This window comes from Natator depressus, chromosome 11, assembly GCF_965152275.1.
Source record: "Natator depressus isolate rNatDep1 chromosome 11, rNatDep2.hap1, whole genome shotgun sequence".
Taxonomy (NCBI): domain Eukaryota; kingdom Metazoa; phylum Chordata; order Testudines; family Cheloniidae; genus Natator; species Natator depressus.
Genome location: NC_134244.1, coordinates 67,050,884 through 67,073,250, shown reverse-complemented (window position 1 = coordinate 67,073,250; position 22,367 = coordinate 67,050,884). Strand labels below are relative to the sequence as shown.

The 22,367-nt window shown below is 41.4% G+C and overlaps 1 protein-coding gene across 2 annotated transcripts in view; it reads right to left on the bottom strand.

The window, feature by feature from the left end:
* The window catches only part of SPAG16 (sperm associated antigen 16), a 711,557-nt gene that overhangs the window by 112,582 nt on the left and 576,608 nt on the right, over positions 1 to 22,367 (bottom strand). For both annotated transcript variants that reach the window (XM_074968104.1, XM_074968105.1), the window contains exon 15: positions 14,639 to 14,765. In XM_074968104.1, coding sequence (XP_074824205.1) covers positions 14,639 to 14,765 — 127 coding nt within the window. The remainder of the gene's footprint in view (positions 1 to 14,638; positions 14,766 to 22,367) is intronic.

Below are 22,367 nucleotides of genomic sequence, written 5' to 3'. Positions count from 1 at the left end.
CTTCAAATCATTGCACTAGTCTCCCAATGGCATCTCTGCAGAGACACAACTTTAAAGTTTTTGGATGTGTGACGTTGCTTCAAAAACAGGCCAGGAATGGAAGGAACATGCTACAAGGCTCTTAACACTGAGACTTTGATCTTTAGGAAGCTAGGACTCAAACCCAGCCAGAGTCCATCTAGAAGAAACTGCAATGAGTCAAACCCAGCCAGAGTCCATCTAGAAGAAACTGCAATATATTCCTGGTTGAGAAAAAAATGGGATTCTTGTCCTTTGAAAAACACCAAGATTCAGAAGCCCTTGAATTGCCGAGATTTGTGGACAATTAATAGATCTGAGCAAGAGCTCTCCTCTACAGTCATTCTCTAGAAAGCAAGTCTTTTCAGGTTCCAGGCCAAGTGCCTCAAGTGCTTTCGGCCTGGGAGTTTGAGAGGATCCTGAAATAAGATCATTTCACAGACCATGGGGGTTCAATGATGCTGAGTGCCGCCTGTAGGAATCAGAGATTTTGGGCATCTGTGCCACTACCTTCCTGTTTAGGCTTGAGGGGAACTCCAATATAGAGATCTTGGGCTGCTGGAGTAGACTGCTTTGCAGGCATGGAAGCCTGAAAACATGCACTATGTTTTCTTCTCTTATTGAAGAACCTTTCAGTCCTTCTGGCCCTTGTTCCTTCATACCAAACAAGGATGCTTCCATCCAGAGGAGAATATGACAGTCGATGATAAGTACTAGTGGAGATGGAATGGCTGTATGGCCACCCCATGTCCTATCCCTAGGCTGGGAGGTGGGAGATGTCAGTCACTCCTAAACCCTGCATTGGTTCCTATTCAGAAGGCCCATTCACTCTCTTACCTCTGGGGAAACCAAGATAACCCCTCAAGAGCATGGAAGACACAGAGATAGGTCTGTGAGATATAACAAGCCCTCATTAAGCATACGTATGGAGATTGTATTATTAATCCATTTATTTTGCATAACCTCATTGACCACTTTTTGTCCCTGATTAGGCCTTTTAACCCCCTTGATAATTTGTCAATATAAGTTTATGGCTGCACTTTTTATTGTATTTCATTTTAAAGAAGATTACATGCTTATGAAAAGGTGCCAGACTCAAAGAACTGGAGAATGACAACTAGCAGAACTAGCATAGGCAGCTGTGCCGTGCTCTCTCTTCCCTCTACCCTTTGAATATGCTTCATCCCCAAACTAGAGATGCCACCCCTCCCTCTCCACTGAGATCACCAATGGAGGTGTCAATTAGTGCCAGTTATTAGGTTACTATATGAGGTACGGACAACTTTTCATGAAGCCTACCATCTTTTTTTGGATTGGTCATCAAAAAGCTGTCAGACTTTTCATCACTATTGAACTGAGCCAGATTCTAACTATTGACCAAGAGGTGACAATCTCTGTACCCCATTACTAATCTCCTGAGGCATCCTCTTGCCACTGAATGCCTGTTATACCTGTCCTATTCTTTGCACTACATTTAAAAAAAATTATACACATGCGCACACGTACACACATATATATGTATATATTTATATATAAACCAATTCATTTGATACTTTATTTTATAAATCCCTGATTTTTATTACATTATATAATAGAGTAAGCCTTACTCAAAGCACAAGAACTGACTAAGCTGTTGATCTTTAAAGTGAAGCTTTCATGGAAGAAAGGATAGGATGACCTTCAAGGGATCTTTAGTGTCTGATTGTCTGTAGGAATAAGCTAATCAGGAGATGAAGTCTTGTATCTAAGCCAGACTTTAGATGGAACAGTGCAGTGAGGTTTCCAGACTAAAAGAAAGGAGTTTTCATTAAATACTTGTAAACACATTCAAACTGGAAATATAATAATTGTACCTTTGTGAACTAGAATTAATATAAATTCAAGAACACATGGACTTAATAAAGTCACAAGAGCAGCCAATGTTATAAGAAAACATTTAAGATGTTGAATAGATTTACATTTAAAAATACTTGTGCCTAGTTTAAGGGAGATTTAAAAAAAACTACTGAAAAATTAAATAATCTGGTTTGTCGTTAGCTGCTAGAGAATCAACATTTTGATCAGTTATGTTCCACTTGGGAAGTGCAAACCTCCAATTACTTTCAGCTTGTGTTAGTTTAACACACGGATTTCAAAAATCATGTGGACATTTCTGGCACACACTCTCAGAACAAACGATTCACCCATCACCAAGTTATGGGCTTAATGCCAGTACAGCCGAGAGTCCTGCTCTTTCTTAAAGAATAATGTTTAACCAGTCAGCTACCGCCGCATTCAACCTGGGGTACTCAACAAAACTAACAAATCAGTATATTGCTCTAATGAGGTACCACACTTGCATCCAGAACTTAGTTTTAGTGTTGGAGATATGCAGGCATGTGAGAAGAGAATATTTAATCTACAGTGTATCTACTTGACAAAAGCTGGATCTATTAAACAGCTGTCCATCTTCCTGCACTCAGGGGAAGGAAGCACTCCTCCCTAGCAAAGATGAAGAGAATATCAATGGGGCTAATCTCTTCAAAGTGCTCAGAGCTCAAAGCAATTGCCTGCAGTAGTACACAGTCCCCACCCAATTAGCTCAGCAAAGAAAACAGACACAAATATACAAAATACAATCCCACATTTCAGGCAAAAATATAAAGCTCTGAATTTCCAAACCATTCCCCCTCTCCTTTCCAAGATACAAATATTTCATACATTTTAAATCATGTGTATATAGTGAAAATGTAGTTATACATATTAAAAACCTCTTCTCCTTCCTTTCTACACATTTAAATAGCATGGACTCTGGTCACATTGAAAAATGTTCATGTCATGGCATAAGTATGGTACAGCATAACTCCCCTTGGTAAACAAAGGAAAATTACTCACTAGCAATTCCTTCCCTTTGGAAGGCAGAGACAGACACGAATAGACTATGTTATATGGCTTCACCTACAAGGACACAAGAAGGCAAAATACCTGTCAATCAGATCCTATATATGAAGGCCCTGGTCCACCCACTTCTTTCCAGTTAGAGAATTTCAGAGGCAAAGGAAGATTCTGAGAGAGAGAAATGCAATGCAGAAGTCAGGGGAAAAGGATGCCTGATGGAGGAAAAGAGGACTACAACAAAAGAAATGATCATTGAGCAATTTTGCCTTGTTTTACATTCCTGTATTCCTATCCTAACCACTGAGTCAGTCAAGGGCAGCCAGTAGATATAGTCAGCAATGCCTGGAGGAGGAGGAGTGTTTATATTAATGTGTTGCTTGTAAGACTTTAAGACCAAGAGAGGCATCCTGAGATACAGCCATACAGCCCAGTCGGGACAAGGAAAGAGGTTAGGGCCTTAGGCCAACAAGTGCAGAGGACACAAGACCGTCCACAGTTCCAAAAAACAAAGCTGTCTGAGCACCAGGAGACAAACAACAATACCTCTGAATTATTCTTTGTTATTTTCCTGAGAACACTGGCTTGTTACAGCAGTAGCTGTTTGTCCCAATGCTTTGCAAAAACACCTGTGAGCAGGGATCTGACCCTGACAGATTAGGTGCAAACACAAGGGAGTTTGGATGATAGAGCTGAGATGAACCAGGCCATTATTGGTGTTGCCAGCTGGAGACATACTGTCTGAAAAATATTAAGTCTCCATTGTCTTCATTAGTGATGGCTGAGTCAATAAATGGTTGAGCTATAAAGTGATCTCCTGAAGAGATACATGTTAGGATACCAACCAGGCACGCAGAAGACATACTCCCAAAAGGAAATGAGCACTCCTTGTCTCCTCTACTCTGTTTACGTCTGTGACTGTTGACTATTGGCTGCTCTAATGTCATACATGCTTGTGGAACATTGGGGAATCTCAAGTTTGTAGGGCTAAGAAGATAGCCTGCGGTTATAAGAGGTTTATGCTCAGTCTCTGTTGGCCAAAGAAAGACTGTTCTCCTTGACCTCAAGTCAAAAAGCTGGCACCTGTACAGCTGGTAATGAGAAGATTTGGGATAGGAAAGAGAGGCCAACTGAAAGTGGAGTTCGGGGAATCACTAGGCAAAAGGAGGACTAAGCTGGCTTGGGAAGAAAGATTCCTGGAGGTAGTGGATAGATTGCCACTAGGCTAATGTTAAGGACTTAAGAGGCCAAAGATGGGCCAGGAATCACATCCACATAGGCTGCAGAATGACTCAGACCCTTTGAATGACCTACTGAACTAGCTGACTGTCTGGATTGCTCCCCACTGGAGAGAGCATCCAAGGACTCTGAGGCAGAGATCCCATCTCTGCTGGATTCATCTTGGATCCCTCCTCAGGTTCAGATTCCCTCTTTTGTTTTGGCTTCTTTCCTTATTCCTTTGCTAAACAGGCCTGGAAGGAAAGACAGAAGCAGAATTATGGAGAAAAGGAGCTGAAACAGGGACTAGTGACACAAACTCCAATTATTCCAGGCTGAAAAAGGCAAAAGAACTGGAGGGAAGTGGACAGATGAGCTGTTATATACATGGTTGGTTCACCTCCTTTATTCCTGGTAGGTGGAGCTATAACACTGTCTGTAAGACAGAAAACTGAGAGTGAATAACAACTAGAAATAGGGATTTTTGGTTTGTCTGAATTTTTACACCAAACTCAGAAAAATGCCAGTGCAATTCCAAAGGATGAGTCAGATAGAACAAGCTATGTTCCCATATTCTCCTTATTTTACCCTAAATGAATTTGAAGCTCAGGCATTGAATGATGAGGGAAAAGGTACCCTGTAGATTTATTAGTGTTGTTATATAATCTGCCTTTTGGATAAAAAGATGCAGGCCAATAGGATGCTTGTAATAAATACATTCAAATATGTATAAAAATCACCTGCCTTTCAATACAGAATTTAAAGGCATAGGGAAAAAAACACAGATTCAGAATATCACTGCTGCGACAAAGGCTAACTTCGTAAATGCTGCATGAGAGTATCTCTTTTTTGTCAAGTTCTACTTTAACCATAAGTAAGAGGATACTAAATAAAGTGCAATGTAAAAACACCAGGAAAAATGGGGCCCAGATTCTCTCCTGCACCTGAATTCTAGACTACTCCAGTTTATGCCAGCTGGCGGTGGTCCTCAAAGGCTGAGCATTGGTGGAGTGGAGGTGCATTCTGCCCCACCCCCATGACCAGGCAGTTAATGCAGGAGAGCTGCATTAGACCAAGTGAGAGCTCTCCCTGGCTGGGAGAGTCTTCAGCTGGCCAGTTAGGACTAGATTCCATTTTGTGCCTTCTGATAGGTGCAAAGTGACCAAGAAGAAGAAGAATATCACTGTCATCACTGCCATTGGCACCAATCTCTCGCAAAGATCTGGACCCAAAACTCCAGCTGAAATCGAGGAAATGAAATAATTTTGGTGTGCTTCCCATTGCAGGATCAGACCTTAAAATACATTTCACTACAAAATATTAAGTAGAAGTAATTATTTGCTTGGTTTCTTTTTTTTTAAAGCACAGCACATAGTAATTTAGCCAGATCTGAATTTATTCTACTAAGCTATTTCTCCTCTTTTAGCAAAAGGATTATTTCTGTTACACCCTTCTGCAGTTATCAGATTTCTGTGGACTAGGTTATGCCTTCAGGTAATGGATAGTGCAGAGATGGTGCCAGTCCAGGAATAGCCCCCAGAAGCAGTGTGCCTCACAGACCCCCTCCTGCCCCCGAGTCACAGTTACAGTGGCTGAAATAAAGAAAAAAAAATTGTATGGAATTTATGAAAGTGTGGAACTGTTTCTTTTTCACAAATTTCAAAGTGGACACATTTTTCATTTGTCGTGAACATTTCTGTGCATTTTCCAAAGTTTTAACAGCAATGATCAAAATCGTGTTCCATCACAATTTCAAACATGATTTCAACAGAAGAATATGAACAACAATGTTGTGGAAACATTCATGAAAAACAAAAAACAGATGTCAAAAATGTTTTACGAAAAGTCTGTTTTCAGAAGGCGGCTATTTTTTACTCTACATTTTCTTTGGGCTAAAATGTCCCCCCAGCCCTAATCACAGTTCCTCCCCTGCTTTCTCCTTGCTCCTGGTTGTAATTTACCACTGATCTAGACGAGCAGTTAATTACTAACTCCTCCAGCAGGCGATGGCTCATCTACTCTGGCCAGTGACGGGTCTGGTGTAGAACCAAGGTTCACCCCGACCCTCCCATCCATTAGAGGGAGTGAGCAGGTGAATCGCCCAAAGCCAGGTTAGCCTGTCTATAGAAAATGTAAAGAGGATTCTTATTCCCTTGTGCTGGTGTACAGCCTAAATCCCAAAATAGCTCTTAGTACTCCCCCTCTAAAAGGTCAGTAGGAAAAGAGTGAAGAAAAGAATATCAGAGTGACTCCAAAATGCACACGGTAGAGCTGAAGATTATAGCTATTTCATCACACTGCACGTGCTAGAAAGCCATACTGTACAAGTCTGATTTTCCCAGAATAAAATACTTGCTCCTTTTCTTAAATTTGCACATTGTTCAGTGAAATAAAAACAAGCTACACAGGCTTTTATCTTCCACCTAAAATAAAAGGGAGACGGAACCTCTGAGCTCAAAGTGTATAAATTGCATTGAAATGTTTGACATTCAGTTTTAGATAAAACAAGGCTAGTAATTATTTCTAGTGCCACCTGAGCAACCTATGGTCTTTCGCTAATAATATGCTGTTTGCCCCGGCAAATAAAATGCAGACCAAATTAACTGAAACTTCTATTAAAGGATTATCCCATTTATGAAATCAACCTTACAGATTACAGAAAATGACTATGTATTCAATTTTGCTTGGGCACCTTTTTACTCAATTAAAAATGACTCCAGACAAATCCTTTTTGTTGTTTGACTTGAGCTCATGCAGTATATGAGGACCAGAAGGTTGGAATTATAACAATATTTACTTTAAACCTGCTAGTACAATATTCTAAGTAGCAGAGGCAGTGACCTGTACAGTTAAAGTTGTCTAACACTTCCCATTATAAGACCCTGGTTTCAGTTGCTTATAACTTTTCCAACTTGACATGGTTCAGGCTGAAATTTTGCCTTTTGAGAGTCTGCCTAAGGCCGATTCTGGGGGGAAAGTGTCAGCTGAAATGGTTCAGCTGTTTTCCAGGATTAGACTGGGGAAAACGATGTTGTTTAGCCCATTTTGAAAAAAAAAATCTCTCAACCATTTGTTGTGAAGCTCTAGGGCCTCTACGCTTTGGAGCAGGGACTTGAGATTTGGCAGGTGAGTCACCCTGATGCCAGAGATGTGTCTTTTGCTATCCTAATGAAAATTTGTCTTAATTTGGCCAAGTTATAACCTCTGGACAATCTCAAGCTGTACATGCTCAGTTCAGACTTTTTAGAGTTTGGCAGCTAAATTCTCTGAAGAGTCCATCTGCACAAAAATGTAACCCTTCTGCCCATCAGAGTTGGCAGCAACAAGGGCCGGGTTCAATATCTAGGGGATCCATTCCAATAACACAATGCAAACCGGCTCGAGCCCCCACCCAGTGACCTGGGACAAATATATACCACCCCCGCTGGGCACCTCCAAGAGGCAATACTTCCCCTCTCGCAAGCACATAGTCTGAGTGTAGCAAAAAGCCTTTTAATAACAGAGAGAAACAATGTGGCATTATGTTGGGGAAACACCACCAACAGGATTCATAACACAACCCATGAGCAAAAAAACCACCCCAAGCAAATTGGGGCATGCCCCTTTCCCTCGGGTTCTTGAGTCCCAGCACCCAAACGTCTCTTGAGTCCAGCAATCCACAAATCACCCAAAGTCCAAAAAGTCCAGCCCCAGAGTTCAAAAGTTCATCTGCATAGTGTTACTCCCCAGTCTGGCTAAAATGTGCCTGTGTGTGGGGAAAAGGGGCAAGGGGCACCTTACGTGTCCTGAAGCTGACTGCCCCACAGGGCTCTGCTCTGCTACGCTGTCTCACAAACGGCTCTGCTCCACCACGACCGGCTCCGCTCTGCACCGCTCGCCGTCTCACAAACAGCTCTGCTCAGCTCGCCGTCTCACGAACACACCGCTGTCTCACGAACGGCTCCACTCCACCACGACCGGCTCTGCTCTGCACCGCTCGCTGTCTCAAGAACAGCTCTGCTCAGCTGGCTGTCTCATGAATGGCTCCGCTCTGCACAGCTCGCCGTCTCACGAACACACCGCTGTCTCACAGACAGCTCCGCTCCACCACGACCGGCTCCACTCCGCACAGCTCGCCGTCTCACGAACAGTTCTGCTCAGCTCGCCATCTCACAAACACACCGCTGCACTCTAGATCTTCCGGCTCCCCACTACTTGACACAGTGCTCAGTGATTTCAGCTCTTAGTGATTTCAGCTCTCAGTGATTTCAGCTCATAGTAGTGGGGGCCTTAGTGCTGGTGCACCTTAAGGCCAAAGTGAATGCAGCATAGTACCTGTAGCAAGACTCTTAATAGACCCAAAATTAGCTCTGACATTCCACAGTGGAGAGAGACAGAGGTGCAATTGGTGCTTCAGGCCCTCACAAAGGGGCCCACACCACCAGGTACTAATACCTGTCTCAAGTCTCTCTCCATTCACACAGTTTTGGAACCCATGACCCTTGCCTAGCGAGTGCTACTTAGTTGATGGTGAGTCCCTCCATCATAGCAAAAGGCCAAGTACAGTTCCAAGCACAGTTCCCATAATCAGGGTAATAACAATTTATTCTTCCTGCCCCAATAACAGAGACACTGGGGATCCCACAGCAGCCGAAGTGACCATTTGGGCAGCTATGGCCTCAGTCTTGCCAACTGTGCCCACATATCTATTCAGGGAACACCATCACAGGGCCTAACAACATCAGCCACACTATCAGAGGCTCGTTCACCTGCACATCCACCAATGTGATATATGCCATCATGTGCCAGCAATGCCCCTCTGCCATGTACATTGGTCAAACTGGACAGTCTCTACGTAAAAGAATAAATGGACACAAATCAGATGTTAAGAATTATAACATTCATAAACCAGTCGGAGAACACTTCAATCTCTCTGGTCACGCAATCACAGACACGAGGGTCGCTATCTTAAAGCAAAAAAACTTCAAATCCAGACTCCAGCGAGAAACTGCTGAATTGGAATTCATTTGCAAATTGGATACTATTAATTTGGGCTTGAATAGAGACTGGGAGTGGCTAAGTCATTATGCAAGGTAGCCTATCTCCCCTTGTTTTTTTCCTACAAACCCCCCCCCCAAGACGTTCTGGTTAAACTTGGATTATTGCTGTGCACATTGTAAGATGAGCTATTGCCAGCAGGAAAGTGAGTTTGTGTGTGTGGTTTTTGGAGGGGGGTGTGTGTGTGTGGGGGGGGGGTGAGAAAACCTGGATTAGTGCTGGAAATGACCCACCTTGATTATCATGCGCATTATAAAGAGAGGTTTCAAAGAGGGATGGGCTATTACCAGCAGGAGAGTGAGTTTGTATGTGTGTCTGTGGGGGGGGGGGGGGGGAAGGGTGAGAAAACCTGGATTTGTGCTGGAAATGGCCTTCCTTGATGATCACTTTAGATAAGCTGTTAGCAGCAGGACAGTGGGGTGGGAGGAAGTTTTGTTTCATGGTCTCTGTGTGTATATAATGTCTTCTGCAGTTTCCACGATATGCTATGCATCCGATGAAGTGAGCTGTAGCTCACGAAAGCTCATGCTCAAATAAACTGGTTAGTCTCTAAGGTGCCACAAGTACTCCTTTTCTTTTTTCTTTTTACGAATACAGACTAACACGGCTGTTACTCTGAAACCTGTCATCTGCACAGAGCATGCTTCATCACCTCACAGTTCTATGTGCTGCCTGAATTGCAATCTCCACAGAGTGACTAAGCATCCTCATCCCAGGAATGAGCAGGACTTTCCTTATAATTACTCCTCCTAGCGGTTGTGGGCTGCTATGGCACCCTGACAATATGGAGGAGGAAGCTTCCTGGCTGAAATGTAGAGGCTGAGTAACAGGAGGTTGGTACGGGGTGGAGATGCTGGATAAGGGGAGCAGGAGCAAGGAAAGGCAAAGGGAGGGGGGCAGAATAGGAACAGGAGCTGGGAACTAGAGGACAGGACCAGATGGAAGAAGTTGCCACTGTGAGTGTTCTGCAATCAGACCCCACGTGTCTCAAGTTGGATACCCAGAAAATGAGGAACATACACTGGTTAACTATGAAAATGTTGGTTTATGTAACTTGCTCAGTATCACATTCACCTAGGAACGTTGGCAGAGGCAGGCACAGAACCCTGCTCTCTAAGACAGCATTCAATTGCCTCACTCACAGGACCAACCTTTCACTGCCTCTGGATTCTCACCTCATTTGCAGCCATGCTGAGCTTTCACAACTGCAGCTGAGGTCAATAGGAGCTGCAGTCCAACACAAACACAGCTATGAAATGCAAGGTACTCTGAAAAATCATCTCCTTGGCATCTCAATGTGGGCACCTAAACTCAGTTGACAGCTTTGACAATATTGGCTTTAATTCCTGTGCCTCTATCCCCCACGTGTCAAATGGGGATAATAATACAACCACACCTCACAGAAGTGGAGTGAAGATAATTTCATGAATGCCTGTAAAGATCTAACATACTATGATGACAGCAGCACAAAAAAGCCCATAAGGGATGACTCTGTATTCAATTAAAGGTTTGGGTGGTGTGAGGTAAATAATGCCTGGGTCCACAAAGTGAATCCTGAGAATAAAAAGAAATATTGAATAGCAACCCACTCAAGGAGTTCATCCTGGGCACTAAATGGGGCAGGGGTCCTGTGAAAAAAATAGCATGTGACCATGTAATTAAAGACTGCGCCTTATGCACAAGGGGCCCAAATTAATGTTGGACAGGCAACCTTAATACAGGCATTTCCTGCATAAGAACAGCCACACAGGGTCAGACCAAAGGTCCATCAAGCCCAGTATCCTGTCCTCTGACAGTGGCCAATGGCAGGTGCCCCAAAGGGAATGAACAGACAGGTTATCATCAAGTGATCCATGCCCTGTAACCCAATCCCAGCTTCTGGCAAACGGAGGCTAGGGACACCATTCCTGCCCATCCTGGCTAATAGCCATTGATGGACCTATCTTCCATGAATCTATCTAGCTCCCTTTTGAACCCCGTTATAGTATTGGCCTGCACAACACCCTCTGGCAAGGAGTTCCAGAGGTTGACAGTGTGTTGCATGAAAAAATACTTTCTTGTGTTTGTTTTAAATCTGCTACCTATTAATTTCATTTGGTGGCCCCTTGGTCTTGTATTATGAGAAGGAGTAAATAACACTTCCTTATTTACTTTCTCTATACCACTCATGATTCTATAGACCTCTATCATATCCCCCCTTAGTCGCCTCTTTTCCAAGCTGAAAAGTCCCAATCGTATTAATCTCTCCTCATACGGAAGCCGTTCTATACCCCTACTCACTTTTGTTGCCCTTTTCTGAACCTTTCCCAGTTCCAATATCTCTTTTTTGAGATGGGGCGACCACATCTGCACGGAGTATTCAAGGTGTGGGTATACCATGGATTTATATAGAGGCAATATGATATTTTTTGTCTTATTATCTATCCCTTTCCTAATGATTCCCAACATTCCTAACTATTGAGTGCTTGCCTTGGCAACCTTAATGTTCTTTTAACAGTGTTTTTGGATGTAATACAGACAGACAGTGAGTCTTCTCATATGTTTAGAAAACTCAGCAAACCTTGCAGCAGAAATCATATAGCCACCATACTCCTTTTACACAGAGCAGAATTTTGCTCCTTTTCCTCAAACTGGGTGTAAACGGACAAACACTGTCCCATCCCACTGTATCTGCCAGGTATAGTAAACTGCTACATTTTCCTGGTACTACTCGCTGGTTTCTGCATCTCAGCCATATCCTAAATGTCTTTCCTTACACAACAGGAGAGTAGTGTGTGCACTTTAGGGTTCAAAGAGAATGTCCTGCAGCATCTATAGTTCTCACTCCTCACACTAACTGTTGCTATTAACTGTGCTGTTCATCATCTTTTCAGGTGGATTTGCTGGATGGAAACTGTGAAAAACACCCGAGAGCATCATATGCGGCAAGGTTGGTGGGTTGCTGATGAGGAAAGGAGGGGATTTGACATGTGCATGGTTTGTGAATGTTAGGTGTAGTGGTCAATATGTGCTGGAGAACAGATATAAACGCCTGGAGACGGTGGTAAACTTACTTACTAAAGGACAGATCTGTTTTTAATAATAAAGGATAAGTCACAGAAATGTTAGGCCATGATACTGCAGAGAGTCGCCCACATGCTTAACTATGAGCCAATGGGGTACCCACGGTGTACAACGTGAAGTAGATGTGCATGTCTTTGTAGGTCTGACATTAAGCTTGAGCCTGAGGATCAAGTCTCACAATGGGCTGTGCCCTAGCTATCTCAAGGACTGTCTCACTTTCCATACCATAAGCGGGCATTGTAGTTTCTCTAACTTCCCTCCTCCCCACACACAAACACAAAAAACCCTGGAACTATATTTAGAATGAGACTTCCAAGCAGAGGGGTGTAACATTTTGTTTGCATAGGTTTAAACTGAAGACAAGATCTACACCTAAGAAAGTGATCCAGTGAGAAAAAAGCTCAGGCAGAGAGAGAATAGACTTTACTGTTGATATTTAATCAGAGAAAGATTTAGGCAGATGTGGGGTCTATCCAAAGCCCACTTTAGGTAACTAGGGTCTTTCCATTAACTTAATTGGGCTTTGAATGAGGCTCAGAGAGAAAATGAATATCACTTTACTGATCATATTCTCAGCTTCTGAAAAGAACTGCGTAACAGCGCCAATAAGCACTTCTGCCAACAGTAACATTCAGATAAATAGAACTAGCAAAGAGCATCTTCAGCAGCACCATCTGGTTTCTCCCAACAATGTTACAAAGAAACCAGGCTTTCTTGTAGCAGTCCTGCACTGGAGAACTTTCAGCAGCTGTCACATTGACAAAGGATGTTCCCATCTTCAGACCAAAATATAAGACCTTTCTCTTTACATTAGATTTCCCACAATAACTATCTGAAACTGGTAGCAAAAGAAAATCAAACAAAAATCTTCCATTAAGTATAATCACGTTGTTTTACAAGGAACGGATTACTTTATTTATGTAAATTTTTATATGCAGCTATCTCGGTGATGGGAACAAGACACATAATTAGATTTTAAGCAATTTGAGGCAGGGACTGTCTTTTCATTCTGTACAACGCCTAATAAAAACGGGCTGTAATCCTAATTAGGGCATTTAAGCACTACCAGCATACAAACAACAGAGATACAAATACTGTAATATTCTATTGTAGTCAGATATTATTGCTTATGACAGCTTTCTTTTAAATTATGCTTCCTTGTGGTCATTCTTCCGAACTTGGCATCTCTGTTGTGGTTACTCCTGCAGAGAAAATTTTGGATTTTATCCAAATGATGGGAAATTTTGCCCATTCAGACTATCTGAAGCCGATAAGCTTTCTACTGGAAACTTCCCATCTGGCTCAAAATACTGCTATTGCATTTTTCAGGGATGTGACTCCTTTACAAATGCCCCTACATTACGTTCCAGATATGAAAAAGCAAAACTCCTTCAAATCCACATCATGCAGAATGTGAGCTATTTTTCTAAACTCTATATTCTTACATAGAGCAGAGCTGAATTCAGACTTGTGGAAGTAGTAGAAAGTGTATAATGTCAACATAGTTTCTGAAAATGACAATACATTCTTTAGGGATTGAATATAGAGATCTGAAAAATTCCTTATAAAATGCTACAGTGTCCCATGGAACTTTTTCTAGTAACAGCAACTCAGTGAAATAATATTCTATATTCTGTAGTTTTTTTACCATTATGACTGTAGTACTATTATTAGTAAAGTGCTACTCTCTCACATCTCTCATATTTGATTTAAATGCTTGTGTCTGGCCTCATCAGCACTTAAGTGCATGCTTAAAGTTGAGCACATGTTTAAGTGTTGCTCTGAACAGGAGTGTTTTCCAGAATTGGGACCTAAGTTTGTACTGTGATACAACTGATTATCTTCCCCTTGAAAGTGACGATTAATGTCCTAGGTAAAACAAAGCTATTTTTGTTCATTTTGTACAATGGCACTCTTAAAAATACAAAGGAGCAGTCAGTCACAATGCTAGTGACATATTGTAATATATGGCTGATGATGCAAAAAGCATTGCACTATACATGCATTTCAATTCTTTGTACATAATAGACCACTTATTTCAATATGATAGGGCGCTGCAGGGAGAATAATAGGATTTATCATCGGTGGTTATGAAACACAACTGTTGTATAAACATATGAAGAAGCAGTAGAAAAGGAAGAGAAATAAACCCCTCTGTTTTCCTCAGACAGTGAGCATTTCTTACCTTTATGTAATTCTTTTTTTGCATCATTGTAAATGTTTGGTTTTATGTAACAACTGAGCATTAATACAATTTGACAAATTGAAATAAGTATGTGTCACATCGTTAGCTGGTATAAACAGGCATCGATTCACAAAAGCCAATTTACACCGGTTGGGGATCTGGCCTCAGAATTTTAAACTCAATTACAAAATGCTTTCAGAGCAAAACACTTCTTTTGATAGTCAGTTTAAGAAAGGATCCTACCGGATGGGTCAAAGACCACCTGATTGCCAGGATGGGGGCCTGCATCTATAGATACCATTGGTGTTACCCTCCGAACATCCCAGAACTTCATCACACCGTAGGAGTCACAGGAAACAATGGTGTCACCCTGCCAAGTATTAAAAAATGAATAAATTATTATTTGTGCATCAGAGAGGAAGAGAGCACTGTGGCAGACATGGAGCTCATGTGTAATAATGTTAAGAATACTGAGATAGTTACATGTTTATTATGCACCTATAATGCCCAGATTCAATGGGGTCTGTGCATGAAGATGAGAGAATGGCTTCTCAGATAAGAACACCCAAGCACATACTTGAAAGACAGTGGGGCAAACTGTTAGTTTCAAGGATCCTGTCTCCAACCAATTGCAAACCTTGTCTTGCCAAAGCTGGGAGTTACCAGATCAAAGGGCTATAAATGGTGAAAAGGTGACATGATTTGGGGGAAGTGGGGTGATTTGCCAGATGCTGTCCATGGAGCTGTCAGTGAGGCCTGACAGGGAGGCTTTAACAAGCTGACAGAGAGAAAGCCTCTGTGGAGAAGCCTAACAGCAGTTAGTCCAGAGGTCCCCATGTGGAAGATGGTTGAACACCTAATAAACTAGACATGTCCAGATGCTGTTTCCATGTTTTTAAGATCTGTTTTCTCTTAAAGGATTTTGTTCTAAATAAATAATACTTGCCTTAAAGCTGGCTCTTTGATCACCGATGACCATTGCCATTGCCCTGGAGGGAACAGAATTTCAAGGCCTGCACAAAAGTCCGATCTGCTGAGGTAACCATGGTCAATACACAGGGGACTTCAACTCAGGGCCTGGTCTGAGAGTGGGTGACCTGCCTGATTCCATCCTAAGAGACAGGCGACGGCTAGAGGCTTGAGACCTAAATGGGGGGCAGCTTATAGAGTCCAGGAAAGATGCAGTTAGCCCGGTAACTGTGAATTTGTAACTGAAATTGTATCTTTAAATGCTTTCATTTTGCATGTTGTTTTGTCTTTGGGAAAACAGAGAAAGTGAATGATATTTTAAAAAAAATCTCTAAAAAATATACCACAAGGGGGGAAAAGTTCATAAAAATTGTCAGGTTGACTTCACATTAATTGCAGATCAATTTTATATGCAAAACAATATTTAAATGTTAGCTACATTTGAAGTTAAGCAGCACTTACACTTTGATTTTTTTAGTTATTTTTATTAAGGGTTAGGTTAATTTTACAATGCAGAGAAAGCTTATGTGGTTACTGACTGCTAATAAAACTAGTCATTAAAATATAAATATATATACACATACAATATAAATATAATTAGTACAGTACTCTCATTAAAACTCAATCAATATAATACTTAATCTTTCATTGCAATATATCATAATCATAACCTGCACTAGACCTCCGTCGCAGATGGTGCTTTTGGAGGAATTTAAAGAGGAGCTACTTTTGTCAGTGAGGTTACTGAGCTCGGAAAAAATCAGTGGTTTTGCTGTGACAAATAGTTCACAGAATAGCCACACTTATAATATCTGACGGAAACAGCAAAGAGCAAAGAGGATGTTTCAAAAGGCACATGTATGATAGCGTCCATATAGAGCCTTTTGATGGCATTAGGACAAAACATGAAACCTTTCTGTAAGGTATATTATTAAGAGCGCTCACTCTGTAGACCTTAACCAAATAAAACTCATTTTCTTCAGTGTGGGCCACATGTGAGCAGAACTGTATCCCTATATTAGCCATTTCTAAATAACTGTACAGGTTTAATAAAATCCTATTGTGAAAGGGTTTAAACACCAGAAGAAAAAGTTCACAGGAGGAGTGACACTTCTTGGGGACTGAGTCACCTTGTTCTCCCTGCCGCCAGCATCAGGGAGACATGCTTGTACTTAACTGGGTGTCATCTCCCTGGAAACACCAGCCTGTTAGCCACCCAAGCACTCTCCTCTGGGCTATTCCAGCCCCCAGTTAACATTAAAAAGGTTGCAGAGCAGTTTTTAAACAAAGACGGGGGAAAGCCGATTGCTGCAGAGGAGCACGTGGATCGGACAGAGACTTCTCTTAGAGGAGAGTCTATTGATAGAGATTCTCTAGGTTTTAGTCAGGAGGAGAGGATGCATGAGGATAACATATGGGCCAGATCAGATGAGAAACAGTCACATAAAAAAGAATCTGACATATCAGAAAAGGGCAGACACATGACAGTGACAAGTTTATAAAGTGCTTGTACACAAATGCTAGAAGTCTAAATAATAAGATGGGTGAACTAAAGTGCCTTGTGTTAAAGGAGGATATTGATATAATTGGCATCATAGTAAAAATCTTAAATGAATCCACATGTTCCATAGAATCTCTATGGATAGTAATTCTATGCTCTAATAAGAATATAACAGTAGGGATCTATTATCGACCACTTGACCAGGACAGTGATAGTGACTATGAAATGCTAAGGGAGATTAGAGAGGCTATCAAAATAAAGAACTCAGTAATAGTGGGGGATTTCAATTATCCCCATATTGACTGGGTACATGTCACCTCAGGACGAAATGCAGAGACAAAATTTCTCGATACTTTAAATGACTGCTTCTTGGAGCAGCTGGTACAGGAATCCACAAGGGGAGAGGCAACTCTCGATCTAGTCCTGAGTGGAGCACAGGCTCTGGTCCAAGAGCTAACTATAACAGGACTGCTTGGAAATAGTGACCAGAATATAACAACATTTAACATTCCTGTGGTGGGAAGAACACCTCAACAGCCCAACATGGTGGCATTTAATTTCAGAAAGGGGAACTATGCAAAAATGAGGAGGTTAGTTAAACTGAAATTAAAAGGTACAGTGGCTAGAGTGAAATCCCTGCAAGCTGCATGGACACTTCTCAAAGACACCATAACAGAGGCCCAACTTAAATGTATACCCCAAATTAAAAAAACACAGTAAAATAATTTAAAAAGAGCCACCGTGGCTTAACAACCATGTAAAAGAAGCAGTGAGAGATAAAAAGGCATATTTTAAAAAGTGGAAGTCAAATCCAAGTGAGGTAAATAGAAAAGAGCATAAACATTGCCAAATTAAGTATAAAAATGTAATAAGAAAAGCCAGAAAGGAATTTGAAGAACAGCTAGCCAAAAACTCAAAAGGTAATAACAAAAGGTTTTTTAAGTACATCAGAAGCAGGAAGCCTGCTAAACAACCAGTGGGGGCCCTGGACGATCGAGATACAAAAGGAGCACTTAAAGGCGATAAAGTAATTGCGGAGAAACTAAATGAATTCTTTGCTTCAGTCTTCACAGCTGAGGATGTCAGGGAGATTCCCAAACCTGAGCCATCCTTTGTAGGTGACAAATCTGAGGAATTGTCACAGATTGAAGTGTCATTAGAGGAGGTTTTGGAATTAATTGAGAATCTTAACAGTAACAAGGCACCGGGACCAGATGGCATTCACCCAAGAGTTCTGAAAGAACTCAAATGTGAAATTGCGGAACTATTAACTATGGTTTGTAACCTGTCCTTTAAATCACCTTCTGTACTCAATGATCGGAAGATAGGTAATGTAACGTCAATATTTTAAAAAGGCACTAGAGGTGATCCTGGCAATTACAGACCGGTAAGTCTAAAATCAGTACCAGGCAAATTAGTTGAAACAATAGTAGAGAATAAAATTGTCAGACACATAGAAGAACATAAATTGTTGGAGAAAAGTCAGCATGGTTTCTGTAAAGGGAAATCATGTCTAACTAATCTATTAGATTCTTTGAAGGGGTCAACAAACATGTGGACAAGGGGGATCCAGTGGACATAGTGTACTTATATTTCCAGAAAGCCTTTGTCAAGGTCCCTCACCAAAGGCTCTTATGTAAATTAAGTTGTCATGGGATAAGAGGGAAGGTCCTTTCATGGATTGAGAACTGGTTAAAAGACAGGGAACAAAGGGTAGGAAGAAATGGTAAATTTTCAGAATGGAGAGGAGTAACTAGTGGTGTTCCCCAAGGGTCAGTCCTAGGACCAATCCTATTCAACTTATTCATAAATGATCTGGAGAAAGGGTTAAACAGTGAGGTGGCAAAGTTTGCAGACGATACTAAACTGCTCAAGATAGTTAAGACCAAAGCAGACTGTGAAGAACTTCAAAAAGATCTCACAACACTAAGTGATTGGGCGACAAAATGGCAAATGAAATTTAATGTGAATAAATGTAAAGTAATGCACATTGGAAAAAATAACCCCAACTATACATACAATATGATGGGGGCTAATATAGCTACAACTAATCAGGAAAGAGATCTCTGAAGACATCCATGCAGTGTGCAGCGGCAGTCAAAAAAGCAAACAGGATGTTAAGAATCATTTAAAAAGGGATAGAGAATAAGATGGAGAATATCTTTTTGCCCTTATATAAATCCATGGTACCCCCACATCTTGAATACTGCATACAGATGTGGTCCCCTCATCTCAAAAAAAGATATACTGGCATTAGAAAAGGTTCAGAGAAGGGCAATTAAAATGATTAGGGGTCTGGAACGGGTCCCATATGAGGGGAGATTAAAGAGGCTAGAACTTTTCAGCTTGGAAAAGAGGAGACTAAGGGGGATATGATAGAGGTCTATAAAATCATGAGTGGTGTGGAGAAAGTGAATAAGGAAAAGTTATTTTCTTGTTCCCATAAGAACTAGGGGCCACCAAATGAAATTAATAGACAGCAGGTTTAAAATAAATAAAAGGAAGTTCTTCTTCACTCAGCGCACAGTCAACCTGTGGAACTGCTTGCCTGAGGAGGTTGGGAAGGCTAGGACTATAACAGGGTTTAAAAGAGAAATAGATAAATTCATGGAGGTTAAGTCCATTAATGGCTATTAGCCAGGATGGGTAAGAAATGGTGTCCCTAGCCTCTGCTTGTCAGAGGGTGGAGATGGATGGCAGGAGTAAGATCGCTTGATCGTTACCTGTTATATTCACTCCCTCTGGGGCACCTGGCATTGGCCACTGTTGGCAGACAGGATACTGGGCTGGATGGACCTTTGGTCTGACCTAGTATGGCCATTCTTATGTTCTTATGTACTTTGCCTTGCAGGTTAATAGGTGTACCCCGGCCCATGACTCCCTTTGAAGCATTTGCCGGTGATACCCAGCCCCTGACACTAGCTACTCACAGAATTACCACATCCGCTGTCCCCAAGGAAACACTGTACACAACAGATTGTATGATTCATCTCAGGATCAGCTCTTTGCTTAATATCACAGCACTTAGATATGTTTATAGTGAAGGCAAACATAAGTTTACAACCAACGATTGAAGATTCAAGGGATAGTGAGGAAGGACATTGGAAATAAAAGGTTACATGTAAAACAAGATCATAACATGCTTTCTAGAGACTAAATTTAACTATTAGATTAGCCTCCTGTCTAATGAAATTTATCTCACCCAACGCCTTTTGCAGCTTCTTCTGTTAAGGCAGGCAGAAATCCTGTTTTCATGAATGTAAATGCACTGCCCATTTACTTCCTAGGTTCAGCATGAAGGAATGTCTTCTTTGACTTCTACTTATATCCCCAAAGTTAATTATCTGTACTCACAGTATAGCCCACTCCACCATTCACTTGTTTTTGTGTGTGTTCTTTTCTGCTGACTACATCTCTTTGATAACTTCCTATGTAAATGGTCATCCACTGTGTTAGCTTACATGCTTAATTTACATGTGACAGAAAGGTGAATAAACATCTTTTGTCTGACAAAAGCTTGTTTCTCCAGCTGTACTGTGGTACTGAGTCTAAGAACATATTTCAGAGCGTAAGTGCTTCATAATATCTGTACATACATTTCACAATGATATCACAGAGCAGTGTGACCTGGCTTTCATTTAAGGCATCACATAACATTCTTTAGTGAACCAGAATGTACATACCTGAATCAGGATATTTTATAACCCTCTTGCTAGCTGGCATTAATGGGTTTTTGGGTCACAGAAGGCCTAACCAAAATAAATAAATACATGAAAATAAAAATCCCCCTATTAGGGTTTCCAGTTTGATAAGGTTGTGAGTCAAAGAACAAAACACACATCACCAAAGTCTCTGGCCATAGCTCTTCCTGAGGGAAATCATGAGTTGACCATCACATAGTTTCAGGTATTTTACCCAGTACAATGTACAACTAAGATAAATTTCAAACAACATAAAAGTTGTATCAAGAGGGCAACGCATGTCTATAGAATTCTCTGGTTTTTCATCAGCTATAAAAATAATCCATGCACCTTTTTCTTCAGTACACTGAGGCCCAATGTGTTTTACTGATTCAGCTCATGAGGCAATGCTTGGGGGCTAAAGGGTTATATGGTAGGGCTATGTACCTCTTGCAAGGGAGCATCTGCACATTTTATCACATCTATACAGAATAGGGTTTTTCAGAGGAATATCAGAAGAATTCTGGAAACATGGCCAGGGGTGGGGTGGAGGGAAGGTTACTTGAGGTATGTAGAAGGGGAATGTATTTAATCAGTGTCAAAACTCCTGGGGGAAAATATTGCCCCAACAAAGACCCTGTGAATCTCAGGCAGGAAGTTGAAAGAACAGGGTAAAATAACTGAAACAGTGCGATGAACGGCTCAAGATTACAATATAGCAATCGAAAGAGACTGAGAAGTGCTGCCAAACTCAGGAAGGCTTTTTTCCCCCCTACTCACTGAGGTGATGCAGAAAGAGTCATAGTTTTTTTCGGTATATTAGGAAAATTTGAAAGGCATATCTTATGACGTCTGGGTGTTAAATGTATAAATTGTTAAAAACAAGCCAAGGAGTTTTCACAGATCTGCTTATAATAGATTATATAGTCTGGTATAACTTTTTCTCATGTTAGCTCCTCAGCAAACAATAATTTCATTTTACAATGTTGGCCCTGATCCTGGAACCCTGGCTCTTGGACTCTTCTTAACCAGTCTTTACCCATGCAACTAGTCCCATTGACCCTCTGGTTTATGTTGTGGCATTTAGCAGCTTAGGGTAGGAAACAAGATGGAGCTGTATTGCCCCAGTGGGAGTTCTGTGAGGTACTGTGCCTCAGGAAGAATGTGAATGCTGTATCATCCTTGGACTTCTCTCCTCAGTGGGCTAGATTCATAGCCAGCACAGAGGGACAGGGAGGAAAAAGATCCTGCTTATTCCCCACCCCATATGGGAAAACTTGCACACCAGGAACTGTGGTTGTGATTATGCCTTAAGGGGGTGCAAAGGAAAACTCCTTGGCCCTGATCTTCCAAACACTTAACTTCTGTAGGATGAGTAATCCGCTTAAAGTTAAGCACGGGCATAAGTGTTTGCAGGACAGGCAACCTTCTTCTCCACTGCTATGCACCAGTTCTACGGCTCAGGACAATCTCACCTTCAGTGGTTGGTTATATGCCTATGTATGGACTATTCATGTGAGTGAGGGTAGCAAGATCAGGCCTCTCATCCTCTTCAATATTAATAATAAGTCCACACAAAAAACAATGGCAAAAGAACTGGGAGGATACAAAGGAAACCACTCCCAAATCAGTGAATGCCATTGATCAGGCTAACCTAGTATAATCTGTTAACTAGCTGCTGCCACAGCACCAGAAAGTAAAACATTAAAAATGTTTTTGTATAGTCGAAAGAAATGTCTGTTTTGTCCTTTAAATGTCTTATCAATACAGTCAAAGAGGAGGTGAATACATAATGCTAGCCAACTACAGATGACTACAGCAA